The 20,708-nt window shown below is 34.6% G+C and overlaps 1 protein-coding gene across 6 annotated transcripts in view; it reads left to right on the top strand.

The window, feature by feature from the left end:
* LOC131431585 (transmembrane and coiled-coil domains protein 2) overlaps window positions 1-20,708 on the top strand; it is a 216,456-nt gene that overhangs the window by 149,806 nt on the left and 45,942 nt on the right. For 5 of the 6 annotated variants that reach the window (XM_058597398.1, XM_058597403.1, XM_058597399.1 and 2 more), the window contains one exon: window positions 12,876-13,051. The exons of the other annotated variant lie outside the window; for it this stretch is intronic. In XM_058597398.1, the coding sequence (XP_058453381.1) occupies window positions 12,876-13,051 (176 nt within the window). The remainder of the gene's footprint in view (window positions 1-12,875; window positions 13,052-20,708) is intronic. 6 annotated transcript variants of the gene reach the window in all.

The raw sequence follows: 20,708 nt of genomic DNA on the forward strand, positions 1-20,708 counted from the left end.
TCTTCAAGCAATTGCATCTGGCCATAAAATAAACTGTCAGAAGTTCGATAACTATGCATTGGAAACTGCACAACAACTTGTGGACTTGTACCCGTGGCATTACATGCTGGCTAGTGTTCACAAAATTTTGATTCATGGATCGCAAGTAATCAACTCATTCCTGGTACCAATCGGCCAACTTTCTGAAGAAGCACAAGAATCCCGTAATAAGGATCTTAGGCGTTATCGCAGAGATCGTACCAGAAAATCATCGAGAGTGTTAACCAACAAAGATCTATTCATGCGGCTTCATTCATCTTCCCGTAGTAGCAAGTCTACGGAAATTACCTCAAAAATTCATGAAACCTCTTTCATCAGATGCGAGAAGCTTGTTAAATTTTAACGAAGAGGATGAGCAATCAGTATACACCTCTAGTGACAATTCAGAAGATGAAATGTAATATATACATATATATTTCATTATGTTGATTTTGTTTTTATTATTCTTGCGCATGAAAATATATAAAATATATAACAACCTCACACCAGACATATATTCGCCCATATAATCCTTGGACACAATCGGATACAAACCATTCTTTCGGTGTTTTGTTCTAAATCGAAATTATTATCCAACCTAAACTGTTTGATCTGCTACTTTTTCACTCTTCTGCTATATATAAGTTTTAATTTCGACTGTATTTTACATAAAAATATTCATAACTCTTTTGAAATTTATCATAGCACATTGAAATGTTATAGACTGTTAAGTATTTGCACAAAATCTAGTTTTTTAGAAAAAATCATTACTCTCAGAAAAATATAAAACTTGATAAAACAAAAAAACTGATTTTCAAAACTTTATTATTTAAACCACCTAAAATTAATTAACGGCTAGAGCTAGAAAAAAAATTTCTTAAGTAAAGTTACTCGAAATTTAATTTTCTACAATATTGTCGAAGACGAAAATTCTCTAGCTGCTTCCAGTAAAAAGTTAATTTTTTTATCTGTCTTTACACGTGTACTGGAACATGGCCGTCCATGTACATAAAACCGCAGTAACAACCCGTGCAACTTTTCATAAGACACCAATGATGAAAAGTCTACGGTTTTGATGAAAAATAATTAAAGGCATGAAATTGCCGTTTTGGACCACTGTGCGGTGGTAAAAGGAAGGTATTGTAGAGGATGGAAAAATAGAGAAAGAGTGCGAAGAGCAGGCCAGTTTTGAGCGAGAAGGTAGGAATGTAGGGAAAGGAGTGGGAAAGTACAGTTGAGTGAGGTTATGATGATGGCTTATGATTGAATACAAACGCATGAAATGACACACCGACTCTATTTTGATTTGTTTGAGCAAGCCTGGAGTAACAAATCTCCAATTATAATGGTCCCAAACATGCTGACGTTGTGCATACATTGTTACCATTATATTGATAGAGCACTTTTAAAAAATATACACGTTGCATTACAAATACAAAATAACCCAAAAAAGTTGAATAGGAAAAAATTTAAAAATTTTATTTTAAAGCTTCTATTGAAACCTAAAAATTAATGGCTATCCCATCCGTGCCATTTGAAAAAATGAAGAAGTAACAGCTAAAACAATTTACAGATATATTCAAAATTTCAAGTTCTTGTTGAAACATAATTATTGAAACAATAGAACTAACGTAACTACGTCAAAACAAATAAACACATGTAGAATCAAAGTCTTGCCAGTCGACTACCTACTGTTTACAACCAACGTACGTACCGGCGAATTGCTCACATAAATTCTACCACATAAATCTCACATATAAATAGCTATGCATTGTAGAACAGATATCAGTTTATAACAAATCCTTTTAAAAAAAGTTACAATACTACAATATGGTTTTCCCAGTGTTGTAAACCTTTTCCTGGTTTTCTGTGTTTCGGAAAATTTTTCCTGTTAACGGAACTATAATCGGAAAATTAGAAGCTCAAAAGAATACCACTTTAGGCATTTGTGATCGCTGTCGTAGGAGCCAAGTATTGTCGTTTACGTAGAACCTTTAAAAATGTAACATTGGTGCTAGAACCAGGCCTCAAAAATATATACGTTCAAACATTCTCTGTATTGAAATAGAAGTAAGAAAACATTTAAAAAAAAGTATTCGTCAGTTGCAACTAGCATTTCTTCAAATTCTTCGGAGGCTCCTTTTCCTTGACCTCAATAGAAATTATGCAACGTTCGACGACGATAATGATCGGTATGAAAATACTGCAGTTACAACGGAAAATATTGCATAACTCACCAAAGAGGGTCGTCACGAAAAGATTCAATATAGCTATTATTTCAGGGTTTTGTTATTTTTGATTCGCCTCGCATTTTTTCGGCAAAGGCCCAAATCATTGCGTTGGCAGGCGTGCTACCATCGACCCAAGCGGCGCGCGGACAGACAACCATTCTCGTACTTCAAGTTTGGTGGCCTGACCCTTCTCGTTTGATCCGAGCATTGTTGACGGTGGACAGAGCTGACGCATACGGTGCGAGAAAAGTACCGTGGCTGGACTTAGTGCGCAACTCGCGGAGTTGGATACCGGAAAGTGAATGCTGACTGAACGAGCGACGTCTTTGAGTTGCTTATGAACAGGTTGATTGCTGCAGCTGAACGATCGCCGAGAGAGAGCAGCGATCGTGTGTTTGCCGTTGGCAAAATGGCGACGTAATTGAGATGATTCATAGGCTAAGTTCACAAGTCTCCGGTACCGTGAGTAACTTATAATATTCTATGAGATAACGCTGAGGAAAGTGAAGAATTTTTAGACGGTGGTAAAAGGAAGGTATTGTAGAGGATGGAAAAATAGAGAAAGAGTGCGAAGAGCAGGCCAGTTTTGAGCGAGAAGGTAGGAATGTAGGGAAAGGAGGGGGAAAGTACAGTTGAGTGAGGTTATGATGATGGCTTATGATTGAATACAAACGCATGAAATGACACACCGACTCTATTTTGATTTGTTTGAGCAAGCCTGGAGTAACAAAGAGACATCAGTAGCTGCCCAAACAGACAGATGTGTCGTGATCTATAATAACAACCAAATCGTACCTTCATAAAATATGCATTCTAGTATTCAAAATTGCAAACCTTGTTTCATCGACATCTGAATCAGGCCGAATAATTTTTAAGACCATCAAAACAGTGCTTTTCTGAAGATGGAATCTCATAAAAAAATCCTGATAATCCCAAGCTTGATGCGAATTTCCATTATATATTGACGCCGTGCTTATTGCAAACCTTCGACTTCCTCATCTTCAGTTTCTTCAACTTTTAAGAATCTCCAATTATAGTGGTCCCAAACATGCTGACGTTGTGCATACATTATTACCATTATATTGATAGACCACTCTTAAAAAAAATACACAAATTACAAATTACAAATTAAAAATACAAAATAATCCAAAAAAGTTAAATAGGAAAAAATTTAAAAATTTTATTTTAAAGCTTCTATTGAAACCTAAAAATTGATGGCTATCCCATCCGTGCCTTTTAAAAAAAATGAAGAAGCAACGGTTAAAACAATTTACAGATATATTCAAAATTTCAAGTTCTTGTTGAAACATAATTATTGAAACAATAGAACTAACGTAACTACGTCAAAACAAACAAACACATGTAGAATCAAGTCTTGCCAGTCGACTACCTACTGTTTACAACCAACGTACGTACCGGCGAATTGCTCACATAAATTCTACAACCTAAATCTCACATATAAATAGCTATGCATTGTAGAACAGATATCAGTTTATAACAAATCCTTTTAAAAAAAAGTTACAATACTACAATATGGTTTTCCCAGTGTTGTAAACCTTTTCTTGGTTTTCTGTGTTTCGGAAAATTTTTCCTGTTAACGGAACTATAATTGGAAAATTAGAAGCTCAAAAGAATACCACTTTAGGCATTTGTGATCGCTGTTGTAGGAGCCAAGTATTGTCGTTTACGTAGAACCTTTAAAAATGTAACATTAGTGCCAGAACCAGGGCTCAAAAATATATGCGTTTATGGAAAATGTATCATTATACTTAAGTGTTAAAAACTATTTTCTTCGTTTTGGAAATGAATTTAAACGGTAATTACAAATCATTGCAATTACAGATTCAATAATCTTTGCAGTCGCAGATTAAAAAAATAATTCGTCCTGAAATTGTGAGAATAAACATAAAATATCTGTGCTTGAAAAAACGTGTGTATGTATTTGAAATTTTCTTACAGCATTTTATTTCCCTTTTCTAGTGCAATAAACATTCATTTGGTAGAAATATTTCCGAATTGGCATAATACGCAGGTCTTCGAAGCACTTTTACGTTCTACAAGAAGCGACCTTTGCCTTAACTTTCTGACATATGACTCCACGGGTAGAAGGAAAAGATTTACGAGAAATCTGCTGCTTACTTAAATGACGTTTATTACGTCTTACTTTTCCGCATTTTATGGTGCATCTTTGCTCTTCCTTAAGAACTATGGCTGAATAATTTCATATTCTTTTTACTTTTATAAACTTATATTGATCAACTATAAAAGAATTGTTTAAATTTAATGCCGAGAAACATGCGGCGCGACGATAACGTCTGAGGATCCTGTAAAATCGAAATTTTTTGTTCGGTTTTTTTTATGTTGAAAACATTTTTATTTTCTATATAAGGGTGCAAATCAAAAACTCAGATTTTTTACAATCCAACAAACGAGAGCCCGCTGCTCTTGAGAGTGATTTCTCAGTGTATATTTTGCTGGTTCCTTTGTGCCGGCTATTTTTGTTATGCTTTGTGCGACGATTTGGTCAACTAAAGCGGTTAAAATTTTGTGCAACTTTTCTCAGACTGCAGAACTGCAGGTAAAATTAAGGAAACGCTCCAAGCGCACATTTGAAGAAATGCTAAAGAGCATTAAGCCAAACTGCAAATGTTTACATGTCAAAAGACAAGTTAGATTTAAATGACTCACCCGTAGGCACATATTTGTCAATCCCTCCGGGACAGGGTTCGTCTGCCTGTGCGGTTTTTCGTACTGCGGGTTATGAACTGTTTTGATTGCCAACAGTTAAGGCACACAGGCTTCCGTTGTTCGATTTGACCCCATTGTTGCGGATGGCTCTTTTGAAGAAACATTTAAAAGTTTATATACTGCAAAATGGCTTGAAGATAAGCTGAAGCACTCCTAAGGTAAAATGCAGCGAACTGCGCGCGTCCCGTTTTAATGAATTATTCACAAATCTCACAAATTAAATTTGTCACAACTATGTAATTCTAAAATTTTGATATTTCTTTTCCCGAGTCGTAATTAGTTTTGAAATGTATTTACGTTTACTGTTCCGTTCCACGAGGATGATTTTGAAAAAAAGCGTTTATAGCAGAATTTCGCAAAAAAATCTCAAAGTGCAACTTAAAATTATAAAACTAGCCAAAACAACCGTTTAAAGCTATTTTTAAATTTTAAAACTTTTCCGAACTTTTTTTATTGCTTGCGCTCTTTTTTCGTATTTAAAGAGGTATTAGAAAAGCACGGTGGCATGGTGGCATTATATCGTGAGCAAAAATTACCTATCAAACAATGTAACAAATTTGTTGGATATAACGTTGAAATAAAAACAAATTGAACACAATAAAATTATTTTATATATTTTCTAAGTAACAGTTGTTATAATTTAAAAGTCTGTGTAATTCAATACATTAATGTTGAAATCATAATGCATAGCTCAGTAAAAAGTAAGGTTACATCAGATTGTAGCAATTTACTATAGCAAAAATAAGAATTTGACTACTTACAGTTAATAAATGAAATCAATGCAAGCCGAAATTAAAATTATCACAAAAATATAACATAGGTCTCCTCGTCACTCTGAACGCTATTGAATGGTAATTTTGCCTTAAGGGAACTCTCCAAGCGCACATTTGAAGAAATGCTAAAGAGCGTTACACCATTAAGCCCAACTGCAAATCCTTATGTTTACATGTCAACATACAAGTTAGATTCAGACGACTCTCTTAAAGGCACATCTTTGTAAATCTCTGGTGGTAATAGGAAAGGATCAAAAGTGATTATTGAGCTGCCTTCGAAAGTAACAGATATTAATTAAAGCAATAAATAGCTCCTGCTCTAAAAAAAACAATACTTTGAACACTCCTTAAGTCAAAAAGTTGTGTCCTCAATGGATCTAGTATCGCTGGTTTGGCTCTTCCAAATTGATCCTGAACAGGTTCTGTCTGCCTGTGCAGCTTTTCGTGCTGAACTGATTGCCAACAGGCAAACAGCCTTCAGTTGTGCGATTTGACCCCGTTGTTGCGGATGGCTCTTTTGAAAAAACATTTAAAAGTTTATATACTGCAAATTGCGTGAAGATAAGCTAAAACACTTTCAAGGTAAAATGTAGTGAGCTGCGCGCTTCGCGTTTTTGATGAATTATTTACAAATTAAATTTGTCGCAACTATGTATTTCTGAAATTTTGATTTTTCTTTTCTCGAGTCGTAATTAATTTTTGAAATGTATTAACATTTACTGTTCCGTTCCTCGAGGATAATTTTGAAAAAAGCAGCGTTTGTGGCAAAATTTTGCAAAAAAAATCTCGAAATGCAATTCAAAATTATAAAACTAACCAAAACAACCGTTTAAAGCTAATTTAAAAAAGTTTGCATAAACTATTCCAATTTTTTTTTTTTAGCTTGCGCTGCTGTTTCGTATTAAAAAGGTGTTAGAAATGCACGGTGGCAAAAAATTACAATGTAACGAATTTGTTGGAATTAACAAATTGAATACAATAAAAAAATATATTTATTATTTCATTTATTTTCTAAGTAACAGACGTTTATAATTTAATACATTAATGTTTGAGCAATGATGCATAGCTCTGCAATACCAAATTATAAGTATTACAACGAACTGTAGCAATTCGCTATAGCAGAAATAAAATCTTGACTACCATCAATCGAATAATGAAATGAATGCAAGCAGTAATTTATTACCGTTCACGTTGAACTTTCAAAAACATAACACTGGTGCTAAAAACAAAATTTAAAAATATACTTTTACGAGGATCAGAACAAAATTTATTTGGCACAAAGAATTGGAATGTTATAAAAAACTGGAATAAACATCATCAAGTAAAAAAAGGTTCTTATTTTATTTTTAATATGGAATATGGTTTTTATGTTTCAACGAATTTTAAAACCCATTCATAACATGGTAACAGTAAAAAAAAGTAAAAAAGCTAGTAAAACGAAGAAAAATAGAAATATAACCGAATGAAATTAATTTAATTGAATTTTTCCAGTCCAATAATTTATTATAATATTTAATAAGGAAATTCGACCGTGTTCTATCATACGTGTCAAGTAAATACTTTTACATAAATTGGATTGATTTATTAACTGGAATAAAAATCATCAAGCAAAAAAGTTCTTATTTTATTTTAAATATTGGATTGGATTTGAATAAAAACTGGAATAAACATCATCAAGTAAAAAAGTACTTGTTTTATTTTTAGTATGGAATATGGCTTTTCTGTTTCAAAGAATTTTAAAGCCTATTCCTAACATAGCAATGGTAACATAGCTAGTAAAACGAAGAAAAATAATAATATAACCAAATGAAATATATTTAATTTAATTTTTCCAGTCCATTAATTTATTCTAATATTTAATAAGGAAATTCGACCGTGCTTTATTATTATTTGGGTTGGAAACTAGAATAAACATTGTCAAGTGAAAAAAAGTTCTTATTTTATTTTTAATATGGAATATGGCTTTTCTGTTTCAACGAATTTTAAAGCCTTTCTTTTGAAAACACTGAAGGCGCGTTGGTCCTCTGCCAGCATAGTCCAGGTCTTGTGGCCATAGAGAACTAATGAGCGTTTTGTAGATGGTCAATTTCGTGCGGTGGCGTACTTTTCTCGATCGGAGGGTTTTTCTGAGTCCAAAGTACGCACGATTCCCTGCCAAAATACGTCTATAAATTTCTCTGCTGGACACCAGTAAGCCCAAATACACGAACTCGTCAACCACCTCGATATCTATCAATATTTGTGGTGGGAGGCGTAGTGTTTCTTCTCTAGAGCCTCTTGCTCTCATATATCAAAATACATATCGGACTGGTCATAAAACAAATTTTCGACTTATATATGGCCAGTCCAATACGCCTATCTTCAGCTTTTAGTCCGATGTAGATTTCCATCATCTTCTCAAGGTTACGTGTCACAATATCAATATCGTCAGCGAAGCCAAAAAGTTGTACGGACTTTCGGAAGATCGTGCCACTCGTGTCGATCCTCGCTCTTCAAATCACACCTTCCAGGGCAATATTTGCTACAACCGTTCTAGGTTATCGAATCGAGTAAATGACTGGTTTGACGGCGAATGTCAGCAGTTGGTCGAAGAGAAGAATGCAGCAAGAGCGAGGATGCTGCAACAGCGCACTAGAGCGAACAAGGAACGATACAGATAGGCACGAAACAGACAGAACACGGTTTTCCGAAGGAAAAAGCGCCGCCAGGAAGACCAAGATCGCAAAGCGATGGAACAGCTGTACCGCGCAAATGATACACGGAAATTTTATGAGAAGGTGAACCGCTCACGTAGAGGCTACAAGCCACAGGCAGAAATGTGCAGAAATACCAGTGGTAACCTTCTCACGTGAGGTGATCGACAGGTGGAAGCAGTACTATGACGAGCATCTGAATGGCGAAGCACAAGATAGAACGACACAGGAATCAATCTGGGAGCACGCTCAGCCAACGACAGATTTCCAGCACCTGATCTGGAGATAAGTGAGAAGATCGGCAAGCTGAGGAACAACAAAGCCGAAGGGCAATGACCAGTTGCCAGGCGAGCTGCTCAAACATGGAGGAGAAGCACTGGCTATAGCGCTGCAGTGGATGATTTCCAAGATTTGGGTAGAAATCGCAGGAATGGATGGATGGAGTAGTATGTCCCGTCTACAAAAGAGCGATAAGCTAGATTGTTGCAATTACCGCGCAATCACATTGCTCATCGCCGCCTACAAGGTTCTCTCACAAATCGTTTGCCGTAGTCTTTCACCAATAGCTAAGGAATTCGTATGACTGGATTTACTGGAGCCCGCGCCACTACGGATCACATATCCAACTGCAGAAGTGTCGTGAATACAACGTACCCTCGCATCACCTATTCATTGACTTTAAAGCGGCATGCGACACAATCGATCGAGAACAGCTATGGCAGATATTGCACAAATACGGTTTCGCGGATAAACTGACGCGATTGTTAAAAGCAACGATGGATAGAGTGTGCTACGTCCGAGTATCTGGGACGCTCTCGAGTCCCTTCGAATCTCGGAGAGGGCTACGTCAAGGTGGACTTTCTTGTATATTAAGTTGATTACTGGTCTGGAATTACTGCCAATATGTATTGGCAGTAATTCCAGACCAGTAGTTTTTTTTACATTCGATAAGGAAATTCGACCGCGCAAGGAAATTCGACCGCGCTCTATCATGCGTGTCAAAGAATACTTTTGCATAAATTTCATTTTGTCAGCGTGAATGTTCTGTCTATGGTACCTCAAATAGTTTAATGTTTTACCTTTTTTTATAAATATAAAAAATAGGTATAGAATTCGCTCAAACTAGGAAAAATTTCCGATTCCCGGATGGCCGAATGATTGGTTTTTTACCAATCGATTTAGCTCGACGAACTGAGCAAATGTCCGTGTGTGTATGTGTGTTGCTTCAGAGATGGCTGGACCGATTTTGATCAAACTAGTCGCAAATGAAAGGTGTCCTCGTCACCATGAACGCTATTGAATGGTTATTTCGCCTTGAGGAAACGCTCCAAGCGCTCCTTTGAAGAAATGCTAAAGAGCGTTACACCATTAAGCCCAACTGCAAATCCTTATGTTCACATGTCAACATACAAATTAGATTCAGGCGACTCTCTCGAAGGCACATATTTGTCAATTCCTGGTAAGTAACCGTTATTAAACAAAGCAATAAACAGCTCCTGCTCTAGAAAAACTGATATATTATAAGGAGTTTCGAACACTTCCTAAGTTAAAAAGTAGGTGTTGACATAGTGTCATCCTCAGTCAATCTAGTATCGCTGGTTCGGCTCTTTCAAATGATGTCCTCCTGGACAGGGTTCGTCTGTCTGTGCGGCTTTTCGTACCGCGGGTTTCTTATTTGTATTTTCTGTTACAAGTTGACTACTTCTTCTTCTTCTTCTTCACTTCTGGTGGCGTCACTTCACTTGAGATGACGCCGATTGATGGCACAGCGATGTAGCTATATTGCCAGTTAGCTTTTGTTTATAGTCCAATGGACTTTCTTTTCAATGGACTACAAGTGAAACCCTCGCTATGTGACAACGTGGAGTCACCGAAGTACGGATGAAAATCCTTTCTTTCTCACGAAATACTCGAATTTTCATCGCACTAACACGATACGACGTGTTCACTCGTTGAGGGTTTCACCGGAAGTACAAATTGACTACATCACATAAAATCCAATAAAGCTACCGCTGGATTGGCAGCCTTGCTGAGCCGATTTTATTTCTCCTTCATGTTTCGTTACGTTACCAAGAATACAAAAGCAGAAATAAATTGAGCCGCCATAGAAATGGATTTATTATTACAAAAATAATATTCACTTCATTTTTATCGCGACAACATATATGTTTTATGCACTAATCGCATCCAAACTAAATTATCTAGACATTGTCAGGATAGATTTTTGATCCATGCTTTTGAAAGCGAGATATTCAATGAACAAGTTGAAAGTTGCCGTTTTCAGCTATGCAATTCTTCTTTCAGAAAAAAAAACCTTCCTGACCACTAAAGTCATTCTGAAATTTTCACAGAATAACTAATTTTCTAAGAGATTGTCAGTCGGGTTTTTTGATATTCGTCACCGTTTCTGAGAAAATCAGATTTGAAGCGTCTTAAAACACACTAAAAAAAACCTTTAAAACGTCTTAAAACACACTGGCCTCAGCCGTTAATTGGTATGCTCTGATCTTGTGTCATGCAAGCTCGGAATTCCATGTTATGTCGTTTCCCCATGAGAAATTGACAACTACCCCTGGATAAATTTTGAGTGCTTTAGATTAATTTCTAATTTGTATTAGATGAACTCGATTGATAATGAGAAATAGTTTATTGCTTCAACCGAAATCGCAGAACTGCCATCTCGTGCCTAGCAGCCGTCACTCGTTTACGCCTGAGACGTCGGAAATAATATAGCACTTGTGCAATATTATTTAAGGGTTGCATAAGTAGTGCAAACTTTGCGTCTGCTTAGCGATTTAAATTAAACTGCTAGGCACGAGATGGCAGTTCAATTTGAACTGCTTTAAGCACTGACGAGCAGAAGGCGAAACGCGAAGAAATAGAATTAAAATATGTGCTTTTTGCACAATCCAACAAAACCCCTAAATGTTCACATTCTGCGACGGCCAGTAATAAGCCGTCACTCGTTTACGCCTGAGACGTCGGAAATAATATAGCACTTGTGCAATATTATTTAAGGGTTGCATAAGCAGTGCAAACTTTGCGTCTGCTTAGCGCTTTAAGTTGAACTGCTAGGCACAAGATGGCAGTTCAATTTGAACTGCTTTAAGCACTGACGAGCCGAAGGCGAAACGCGAAGAAATAGAAATAAAATATGTGCTTTTTGCACAAACCAACAAAATCTCTAAATGTTCACATTCTGCGACGGTCTGCTGACTATAAGTTATAGTTACTACTATAAGCCGTCACTCGTTTACGCCTGAGACGTCAGAAATAATATAGTACTTGTGCAATATTATTTAAGGGTTGCATAAGAAGTGCAAACTTTGCGTCTGCTTAGCGGCTTAAGTTGAACTGCTTTAAGCACTGACGAGCCGAAGGCGAAACGCGAAGAAATAGAAATAAAATATGTGCTTTTTGCACAAACCAACAAAACACCTGAATGTTCATAAAATATCCGTTTATACAGTTTGAACAGAATGTGATGCTGTACATTATCATTTCCGAGAAAGGCATTTCTAAGCCATGGTTCGGCCATTTGGGTTGACAAACAATCAAAATGTGTACCAGAATAGCGAAAATTTAGATAGCGTTTTTTTAAAAACATCATGCTGATGAACAATACGTATTTTGCCCGGATAAAGCGTCATCGCATTGCGGCAAAAAACACTTTTGTTCTTCAATACCCATTCGATCCCATTTGTACCCTAAAACCACAACCCATTAAATCGACCGACCGCCTAATCAAAGATTCTTTGAGCTCCTTGGTGTGCAAAAATAAATGGAGAGCCACGAATTGCTAACAGTTGATTGGTAGAATTCAGAGATGCAATCGCAAAGTTGACATGATTACGGACAGTTTTCAAATGTTCACTATTTTTTTTCAACAATCAACAATGTTTGTTGATTGTATGTTTGTCTTTTTTTGTGAGCTTGAGAAAGAAATTCCAAAATTTTAGTTGCCATCCGCTAAGAGTTTTAAATATCGAAATCCGTATCGATATATTTGCATACATTCGGTATATTCATGTAATTTCGTCGGCTACAAATCTAAACAAACAGAGTAACGTGTGCGGCGTTTGTTCAATCTAACCAGAATCATGTAATTTCGTCGGCTACAAATCTAAACAAACAGAGTAACGTGTGCGGCGTTTGTTCAATCTAACCAGAATCTTGCGCTATTGCGGATTTAAAAGTGTAACGATTGTTTAAAAATGCCGATCATCAGGAATTATAGGCTGATCATTATTTATCATTTTCAATTGTGCTAACTAATACTATTTTCGCGCAGGCTTATAATTATAAACGCCAAAGGAGCGCAGAACGGGGATTTATCAATCAACCTGTTGAATATACAGTTTTTTTCAAGTTTCTAGAATGAGGCGCATGTCAAAGCTTTTATTATCTTTCAGGTTTCCAAAATGGAGCACATGTCACAGCAACAATATGTTACAGTTGAAGGAATAGACAATTCTAACGCACGGGCCGTTGTTGTTAAACTTATTAATATTGTATTAACCGTGCTCCAAGTTGTTCTGCTTTTAGTGGCGACTGCTGCAGGAGTTGCAATGCCTTTCCTGAAAACAAGGTATGTTATGTATTAATATAGTTCTAAATGGTCTCCGTTTACGCATGTTTTCTGTTCGTGCTCTAATTGTACAGAAATATTTAAATCTCTAAGCAACGACGAATGTACAGCAAAGAATTGCTAAATATAGGGGTTCAACCATACTACAACTGGGATGTAAGACTAGCGCCTTATGCAATGATTTGTCTTGCATCGGCACAGTACAGGCCAGAATTATTTGCCCTGATAGTCCTTTCAGTCGCTTTATTTTAGGCAGTTTAAACACAGATACTATACTTATGACTAAAAGGGGACCATAAGTGAAGAATAAAATGGCGCGTAATACATACAACCTAAAACAAATTTTATCCGTTAATTGAATCTCTACTATAAATATTTTTAATCCTCCATTAAAAAAAAACCATAAAAATAGTTTTATCTTTGTAATAAGTAATTTTTGACACTTTTTTGGGCCTATTTCTGACACCAATTCGAGTAATCGAGTAATTCCCAAAGCATGCTTTAGTGTTTATGCCTAAAAGTAGGCATCATTTTTTCAACCAAGTGCTTAACATTTGCTTTGTCTATTTGATGCTAATCCAGAAAAGTTCCTTTATCCCCCTAGCAGTGAGATGATGACTTTTTTAGACTCCACATGTGTTTTTTGCAAAAATATTCTTCGGAGTTTTAGTTTTCATGACATAATTTTAGTGACATAATTTTCAATCGGCAATTTAAATTTCTATTCACTCGTTACACTGTAATGTCAAAACTGCAATTCGAATCAAATTTGAATCAAAATGTTGCTTTGTCATACAGCGCTCAAAACTATTGAAAAGTCTCTTGCACAACAATATCGATGTTTCCGTTGAAAATAGACTAATTTTGAAAATATATTGCTTGTTGGACAGCTGTTACCGTGCGGAATCTAAAAACATATTTTGCTTTGATGTGGAACACATCTTTATTTTTTATATAGAGGTACGAATCAGAAACTCTACACGTAGAAATGTGGTCAGTCTATTTTGCATCAATTATTAATATTATTTTACCATTTGATAAAATAATAAAATAAATTTTATAATACATAACATGTTTCTACGTTTCGATTTGAATGTTTCAAGCCATGTATTTTCAATTATATATTAATTAAATTTTGATTAGTAGCGAACAGTGTCCGATTTTGTCTGCTAAAAATCTCCGACATACCGGATTTCCGTGCTATGGATGACGGTTTTGAAGGAGTAAGCGATATATTAAAAAGAAAGCATTGCTTTGATTGGTCAATAGATGCAAAAGCAAAACTGTTGGAATAACGCGAATCTATAAATAGAAACGAAATTATAGTTAACGTTTCAGTCCTACGTGTCCTAGATGTGGGTTGTTGCTTTGCTAGACAGTAATATAAAAAGTTCTATAAAACGATTTGAAATTCTATGTTATGTTGTTTTCGCCTCAGAAATTTGCAACTACTTTTGAGTGCTTAAGAATTATATAAATTATAATATTATTTCATATTAAATAAAATGAACTCTATCAATAATGAGAAAAAGTTTATCGTTCAACCGAAATCGCAGAATGGTAGAGAAACTGAACGCTAAAAGAAAAATCTGCTTGTATTTTTATTTTTTATATCGTTTTGAACTTGAACACAAGTTTGTCGAAGAGAAGCTTAATACCGAAATCCGTATCGCAAGATGTAATCACGTCGGCTACAAATAATTATAAATCAAGACAAATAGAGTTTTTTATTTTGGGTTCGCGTTTTTGGTGTTGGTTTTTAATAATCATCAATCTAAGAAGACTTTCGCGCAGTTGCGGATTCAAACGTGTGACGATTGATTGAACTGTTCGATCAATAAAATTTATTGCTGCCTTGTTCCACATCTATGGCTTAAACAAAACCTTGTAGTTTATTGTTTTGTTTTCGTTTTTGGCTATTCGCAAATTTAATTTACTAACCTTACGCTGGTCCTCGCGTGTGTTTTCTCTTTTGACGCCATCCTGTTCCATGGTATGCTTCTAGTGTTTCTTTATCTGTGGGGTGATCGAATTGTTGCTTGTCTCGAAGTCTGGGTAACGTGTCGTCTTTAGTACTAATGGCTCGTTCTTCTTTGCAGAAACCTGTTATCACTTGTTATCCTTTCTCGGTAACCTTAAAGTGAATCTACGCTTTCTGTGCTGTATGTTTTGTTTACATAAAATAGCATTTAGCAGGCTCTCTTCTTATCACAATTCAAAACTGTTTTCGTGCGTTAGAAAGCACAGTGACACTTAGCAGACTCTCTTTTTATCACAATTCCATACTGTTTTTCGTTTTGTTTGTTCTTGTCGCATTTAGCAGATTCTCTTTCTAATACGATGTTGTGCTCGAAATGGTACTACTTAAAATGATTATAAACACGTAAACGACGTTTTACTTTTAGTGTTACTCGCACAATGCATAATATTTTGTTTTTTTTTCGTTTACTCGGCTATACTCTAAACAAGAACGACCGTGACTTGTGGCTGCTCTCCGCGAACTTTTTGAAACTGACCAACTCTTGAACTGTTTAAGGGCCGACGCCCGAGACTTACTGCACTCTTTATGTTTTTAAACCTTCGAGCATTTTCTTTCGGGTGAAGCCCGAAAATTTAATTAAGTACAAACTGAGCTTGCGATTTGAAGTAGAAAGTTCATCCGATTTTCCCTTGAAGTTCTACCGAAATCCAAGACCACTATCACTGGCATGGTTGCAATAACTAGTGTCTGTTAAAAAATAACTTTGTTTCTACAGCATTGCTGCGCTGACTAATGCTCAGAACTGTTCATGGTTTCATGACAAAGTTTCTTCAGCATCGTTGCAATGATTAATGCCCGGAACTGACAATGGTTATATAATGCTCGAAAATGTGCATGCTTCAAAAACAAAACTTATGCATGAAGGTTGCCGTTACGCTGATAATAGAGTTTTCTTGATGAGTCCCTACATTTTTTTTCAATACTACCAAATTCGACGGAAAATTTGTTATTGGCCCTGCAGGGTATAAATTAAGATAACATCACCAGAAAAACATTTAATTTCATTTCGGTCTATTTATTTATAAAACTAAACATTGGTAGTCTTAAACTGAAAGAATCGTAGATTTTTCAAAATATTGAAGTTGGATGTTCATTCCATTTTATAGAATTTAGTTTCTAAAAAAATTTTTTTTTATTGACATATCCTAAACAAATTTTCCATGAAACTTGCAACAAATGTAAACTATACAGCTACACATTTGAATTTATCTGACTTTACCTACACCGATTATCTAGCTCAAAAAAAATTAAATTGACAAAGACAAAATTAATTAATTTTATCATATTCTTAAATTCTGATGTATTTTTGAAATTCAAAGCGATATAGAAGATGGCAATCCCGAGAAGCTTTAAAATTGGACTCAAAACTGTAACAATTTATTTGTGATATGGCGATACTAATCGGTTCGGGTTAGGCTGATTCCTGAATAACTCGAACTTACTTCGACATCAATATTCAATCGATTGACACAAATTTAGATCTAATTTTTAGCTTCGACATTACAGAGTGATGAGTAATTGAAATCTCAAATAGCCGTTTAAAATAATGTCATAAGAACTGAAACACTCTTTATGCAAAAACACATGCGGATTGATAAAAAATGATATCATTTCAAGGCTAGGTAAATGAAGCACGTTTTTTACAAAACTTCTATCAACAAAATAAATTCTACTGTTTTTTAAGATAAGAAGCTTCATTCAAATTACATTTTGAATATTTTTCGTGCAAAAAATAACAAAAAGAAAAACGTTGGAGTCTGTTTTTTTATGTGTGCAAAATTTGAAAAAAAAATCGGTGCATTAGTGACGATGGACACGGACTTCCAAATTCTGCTTTTGTGAAAAAAATCGTTTAAAATTGGAATTGTGAACAATTCATTACACAATCATATTTTTCCTTTTAAAATTTGTTATAATAAATCATTTCAAGACAGTATTGTCAAGTTTTCAAGTCAATGAAAACATTAATCTTGGGCCTGCGTGCCGAGCTCTCAATTTTTCGCAGAAGAGAATAGCAAAGTTGAATATTCAACTACTCATCAACATGAAAGAGTAACGAACATTATGAAAGCAAATAAATCTGGAGTTGCTCTTCTAAGCACTGTGCATATAGAATTAAAATTGTTTTCGAGAGTGATGTTATCGATCAATTTTTAATAATTTAATGGAGGACAGACAAATCAAAATCTGTTTTTTTAGAAGGCGTTTTGTAACTACAAAAGTATTAACATTAATAAACTATCGATTTCTGAAATCTGAGCAAATTTAAAAGTAAAACTCGTACTTACCTTTTAATGCGCAAAACAAAAGTTATTTGCAAAACAAAAATGTATTGAAAATCACTCTACCATGTGTAGCTTGTGTAATGTAATATTTACAGTATCTGTCAAAAACGTTTACACGAAAGTTGTTCGGAAAATCTTTAACTGCATAATGGATAGTTCTCAATACAACGTAGATTACATCATATCTTAAGGAGCGGGCAGGGTCTAATGCTCGAAAATGTGCATGCTTCAAAAACAAAACTTATGCATGAAGGTTGCCGTTACGCTGATAATAGAGTTTTCTTGATGAGTCCCTACATTTTTTTTCAATACTACCTAATTCGACGGAAAATTTGTTATTGGCCCTGCAGGGTATAAATTAAGATAACATCACCAGAAAAACATTTAATTTCATTTCGGTCTATTCATTTATAAAACTAAACATTGGTAGTCTTAAACTGAAAGAATCGTAGATTTTTCAAAATATTGAAGTTGGATGTTCATTCCATTTCATAGAATTTAGTTTCTAAAAAAATATTTTTTTATTGACATATCCTAAACAAATTTTCCATGAAACTTGCAACAAATGTAAACTATACAGCTACTCATTTGAATTTATCTGACTTTACCTACACCGATTATCTAGCTCAAAAAAAATTAAATTGACAAAGACAAAATTAATTAATTTTATCATATTCTTAAATTCTGATGTATTTTTGAAATTCAAAGCGATATAGAAGATGGCAATCCCGAGAAGCTTTAAAATTGGACTCAAAACTGTAACAATTTATTTGTGATATGGCGATACTAATCGGTTCGGGTTAGGCTGATTCCTGAATAACTCGAACTTACTTCGACATCAATATTCAATCGATTGACACAAATTTAGATCTAATTTTTAGCTTCGACATTACAGAGTGATGAGTAATTGAAATCTCAAATAGCCGTTTAAAATAATGTCATAAGAACTGAAACACTCTTTATGCAAAAACACATGCGGATTGATAAAAAATGATATCATTTCAAGGCTAGGTAAATGAAGCACGTTTTTTACAAAACTTCGATCAACAAAATAAATTCTACTGTTTTTTAAGATAAGAAGCTTCATTCAAATTACATTTTGAATATTTTTCGTGCAAAAAATAACAAAAAGGAAAACGTTGGAGTCTGTTTTTTTATGTGTGCAAAATTTGAAAAAAAAAATCGGTGCATTAGTGACGATGGACACGGACTTCCAAATTCTGCTTTTGAGAAAAAAATCGTTTAAAATAGGAATTGTGAACAATTCATTACACAATCATATTTTTCCTTTTAAAATTTGTTATAATAAATCATTTCAAGACAGTAAAAAAAAAATAAAAACATTAATCTTGGGCCAGCGTGCCGAGCTGTCAATTTTTCGCAGAAGAGAATAGCAAAGTTGAATATTCAACTACTCATCAACATGAAAGAGTAACGACCATCGGAGAGTGTCCATCGGAACAAAACTCAGCAAGTTATGGGCCTTTTGCTGCGAAGAAGTGAGATTTCGGTACGCATGCCCAAGATTATTGTTTTTATTGACTTGGCAAAACATGATCAATTATAACAAATAAAAATGAAAAATATGATCTTTTTAAAAAGGTTTGATCCTTGATCATTGATTTTATAATTAACGAACATTAATCGAATTTTTCTCAAAAGCAGGTTTTGAAAGTCCCTTTTCATCGTGATTTAAAAACTATTGCACAATTTTTTTTCAAATTTTGCACGCTCTTTATACATATAAAAAACCAGACCCCAACGTTTTCCTTTTCGTTATTTGTTACACGAAAAAATTTCAAAATGTGGTTTGAGTGATGCTTTTTGTCATACAAAACATTTGAATTTATTTAGTTGAACTTAATCCACCTAGCAGCAATTCCATAATTATATTGATTTTAACAATTTAATTGATAACATAACACCCTTGTACCATTCGAATCCATTCGTCGAGATCAGCAAATGCGTTAGGACACTTGATTTTCTCGGAGATGACTCAACTGTTTTTATACACTCAGATTCATATGAAAAGTCGTATGCTCTCAACCAAGGTTCCCGAATTATGTTTGTATTCGACTTCTGGTTCCGGAAGTATAGGATGATATGTGAAAAATTGAACTTGTTTAACTCATGTTTTTCTTAGATGGCTGAACCGATCTAAGATTCAAGTAAAATCTGAGAACCAAAAAAAAAATAGTTTTAGATCCTATAAAACATCTTGTTTTTTAGTCAGATCTAACATCCGGTTTAGGGAATTTTAGATATGACTAATAAAAAATTATAAAAATGTCCGTTTCACATAAATTTATTAGGTGTATCAGGTTCGCAGGTTTGGATAGTCGATACCCAAATAAACTTATTTCATTTTCGATTCGGATTTAATTCGCACTACGATTTTTAAACTTTTCAGCTACTCAAGTGAATTTATCTGGTTTCATCGATTTCTTGATTCCCGTTCCAGTATCGAATCAATTTTCAAAGCTCAATCTTTAGCTCAAAAAGATTTAAATTGACAAGGACAAAATTATTTAATTTTATGCAATTCCTACTTTCGAAAGGACTTCAAAGTTGGACCCAAAACTGGAATAAAGTTTAAAGTTTTACCCAAAACTATTACAATTTATTCGTCATATGGCCATACGCATCGGTTAAGGTAACGCAGACTCCTGAATAAAGTACCATAAGTAACCGTAAACTTTAAAGTGAAACTTACTTTAGCCATGAACATTCAACTACTCATCAACTTGAAAGAGAAACGAACATTTTAAAGGCAAATAAATTTTCGGTGTTATCCACTGGAGTTGCTCTTCTAAACACTGCTTAGCACATAGAATCAAAATTGTTTTCGAGAGTGATTAATATTACAAAAAAAAAGTTTTTTTATGTGTGCAAAATTTGAAAAAAAAAATCGGTGCATTAGTGACGATGGACACGGACTTCCAAATTCTGCTTTTGAGAAAAAAATCGTTTAAAATAGGAATTGTGAACAATTCATTACACAATCATATTTTTCCTTTTAAAATTTGTTATAATAAATCATTTCAAGACAGTAAAAAAAAAATAAAAACATTAATCTTGGGCCAGCGTGCCGAGCTGTCAATTTTTCGCAGAAGAGAATAGCAAAGTTGAATATTCAACTACTCATCAACATGAAAGAGTAACGACCATCGGAGAGTGTCCATCGGAACAAAACTCAGCAAGTTATGGGCCTTTTGCTGCGAAGAAGTGAGATTTCGGTACGCATGCCCAAGATTATTGTTTTTATTGACTTGGCAAAACATGATCAATTATAACAAATAAAAATGAAAAATATGATCTTTTTAAAAAGGTT

This window comes from Malaya genurostris, chromosome 2 (genome assembly GCF_030247185.1).
Source record: "Malaya genurostris strain Urasoe2022 chromosome 2, Malgen_1.1, whole genome shotgun sequence".
Taxonomy (NCBI): Eukaryota; Metazoa; Arthropoda; class Insecta; order Diptera; family Culicidae; genus Malaya; species Malaya genurostris.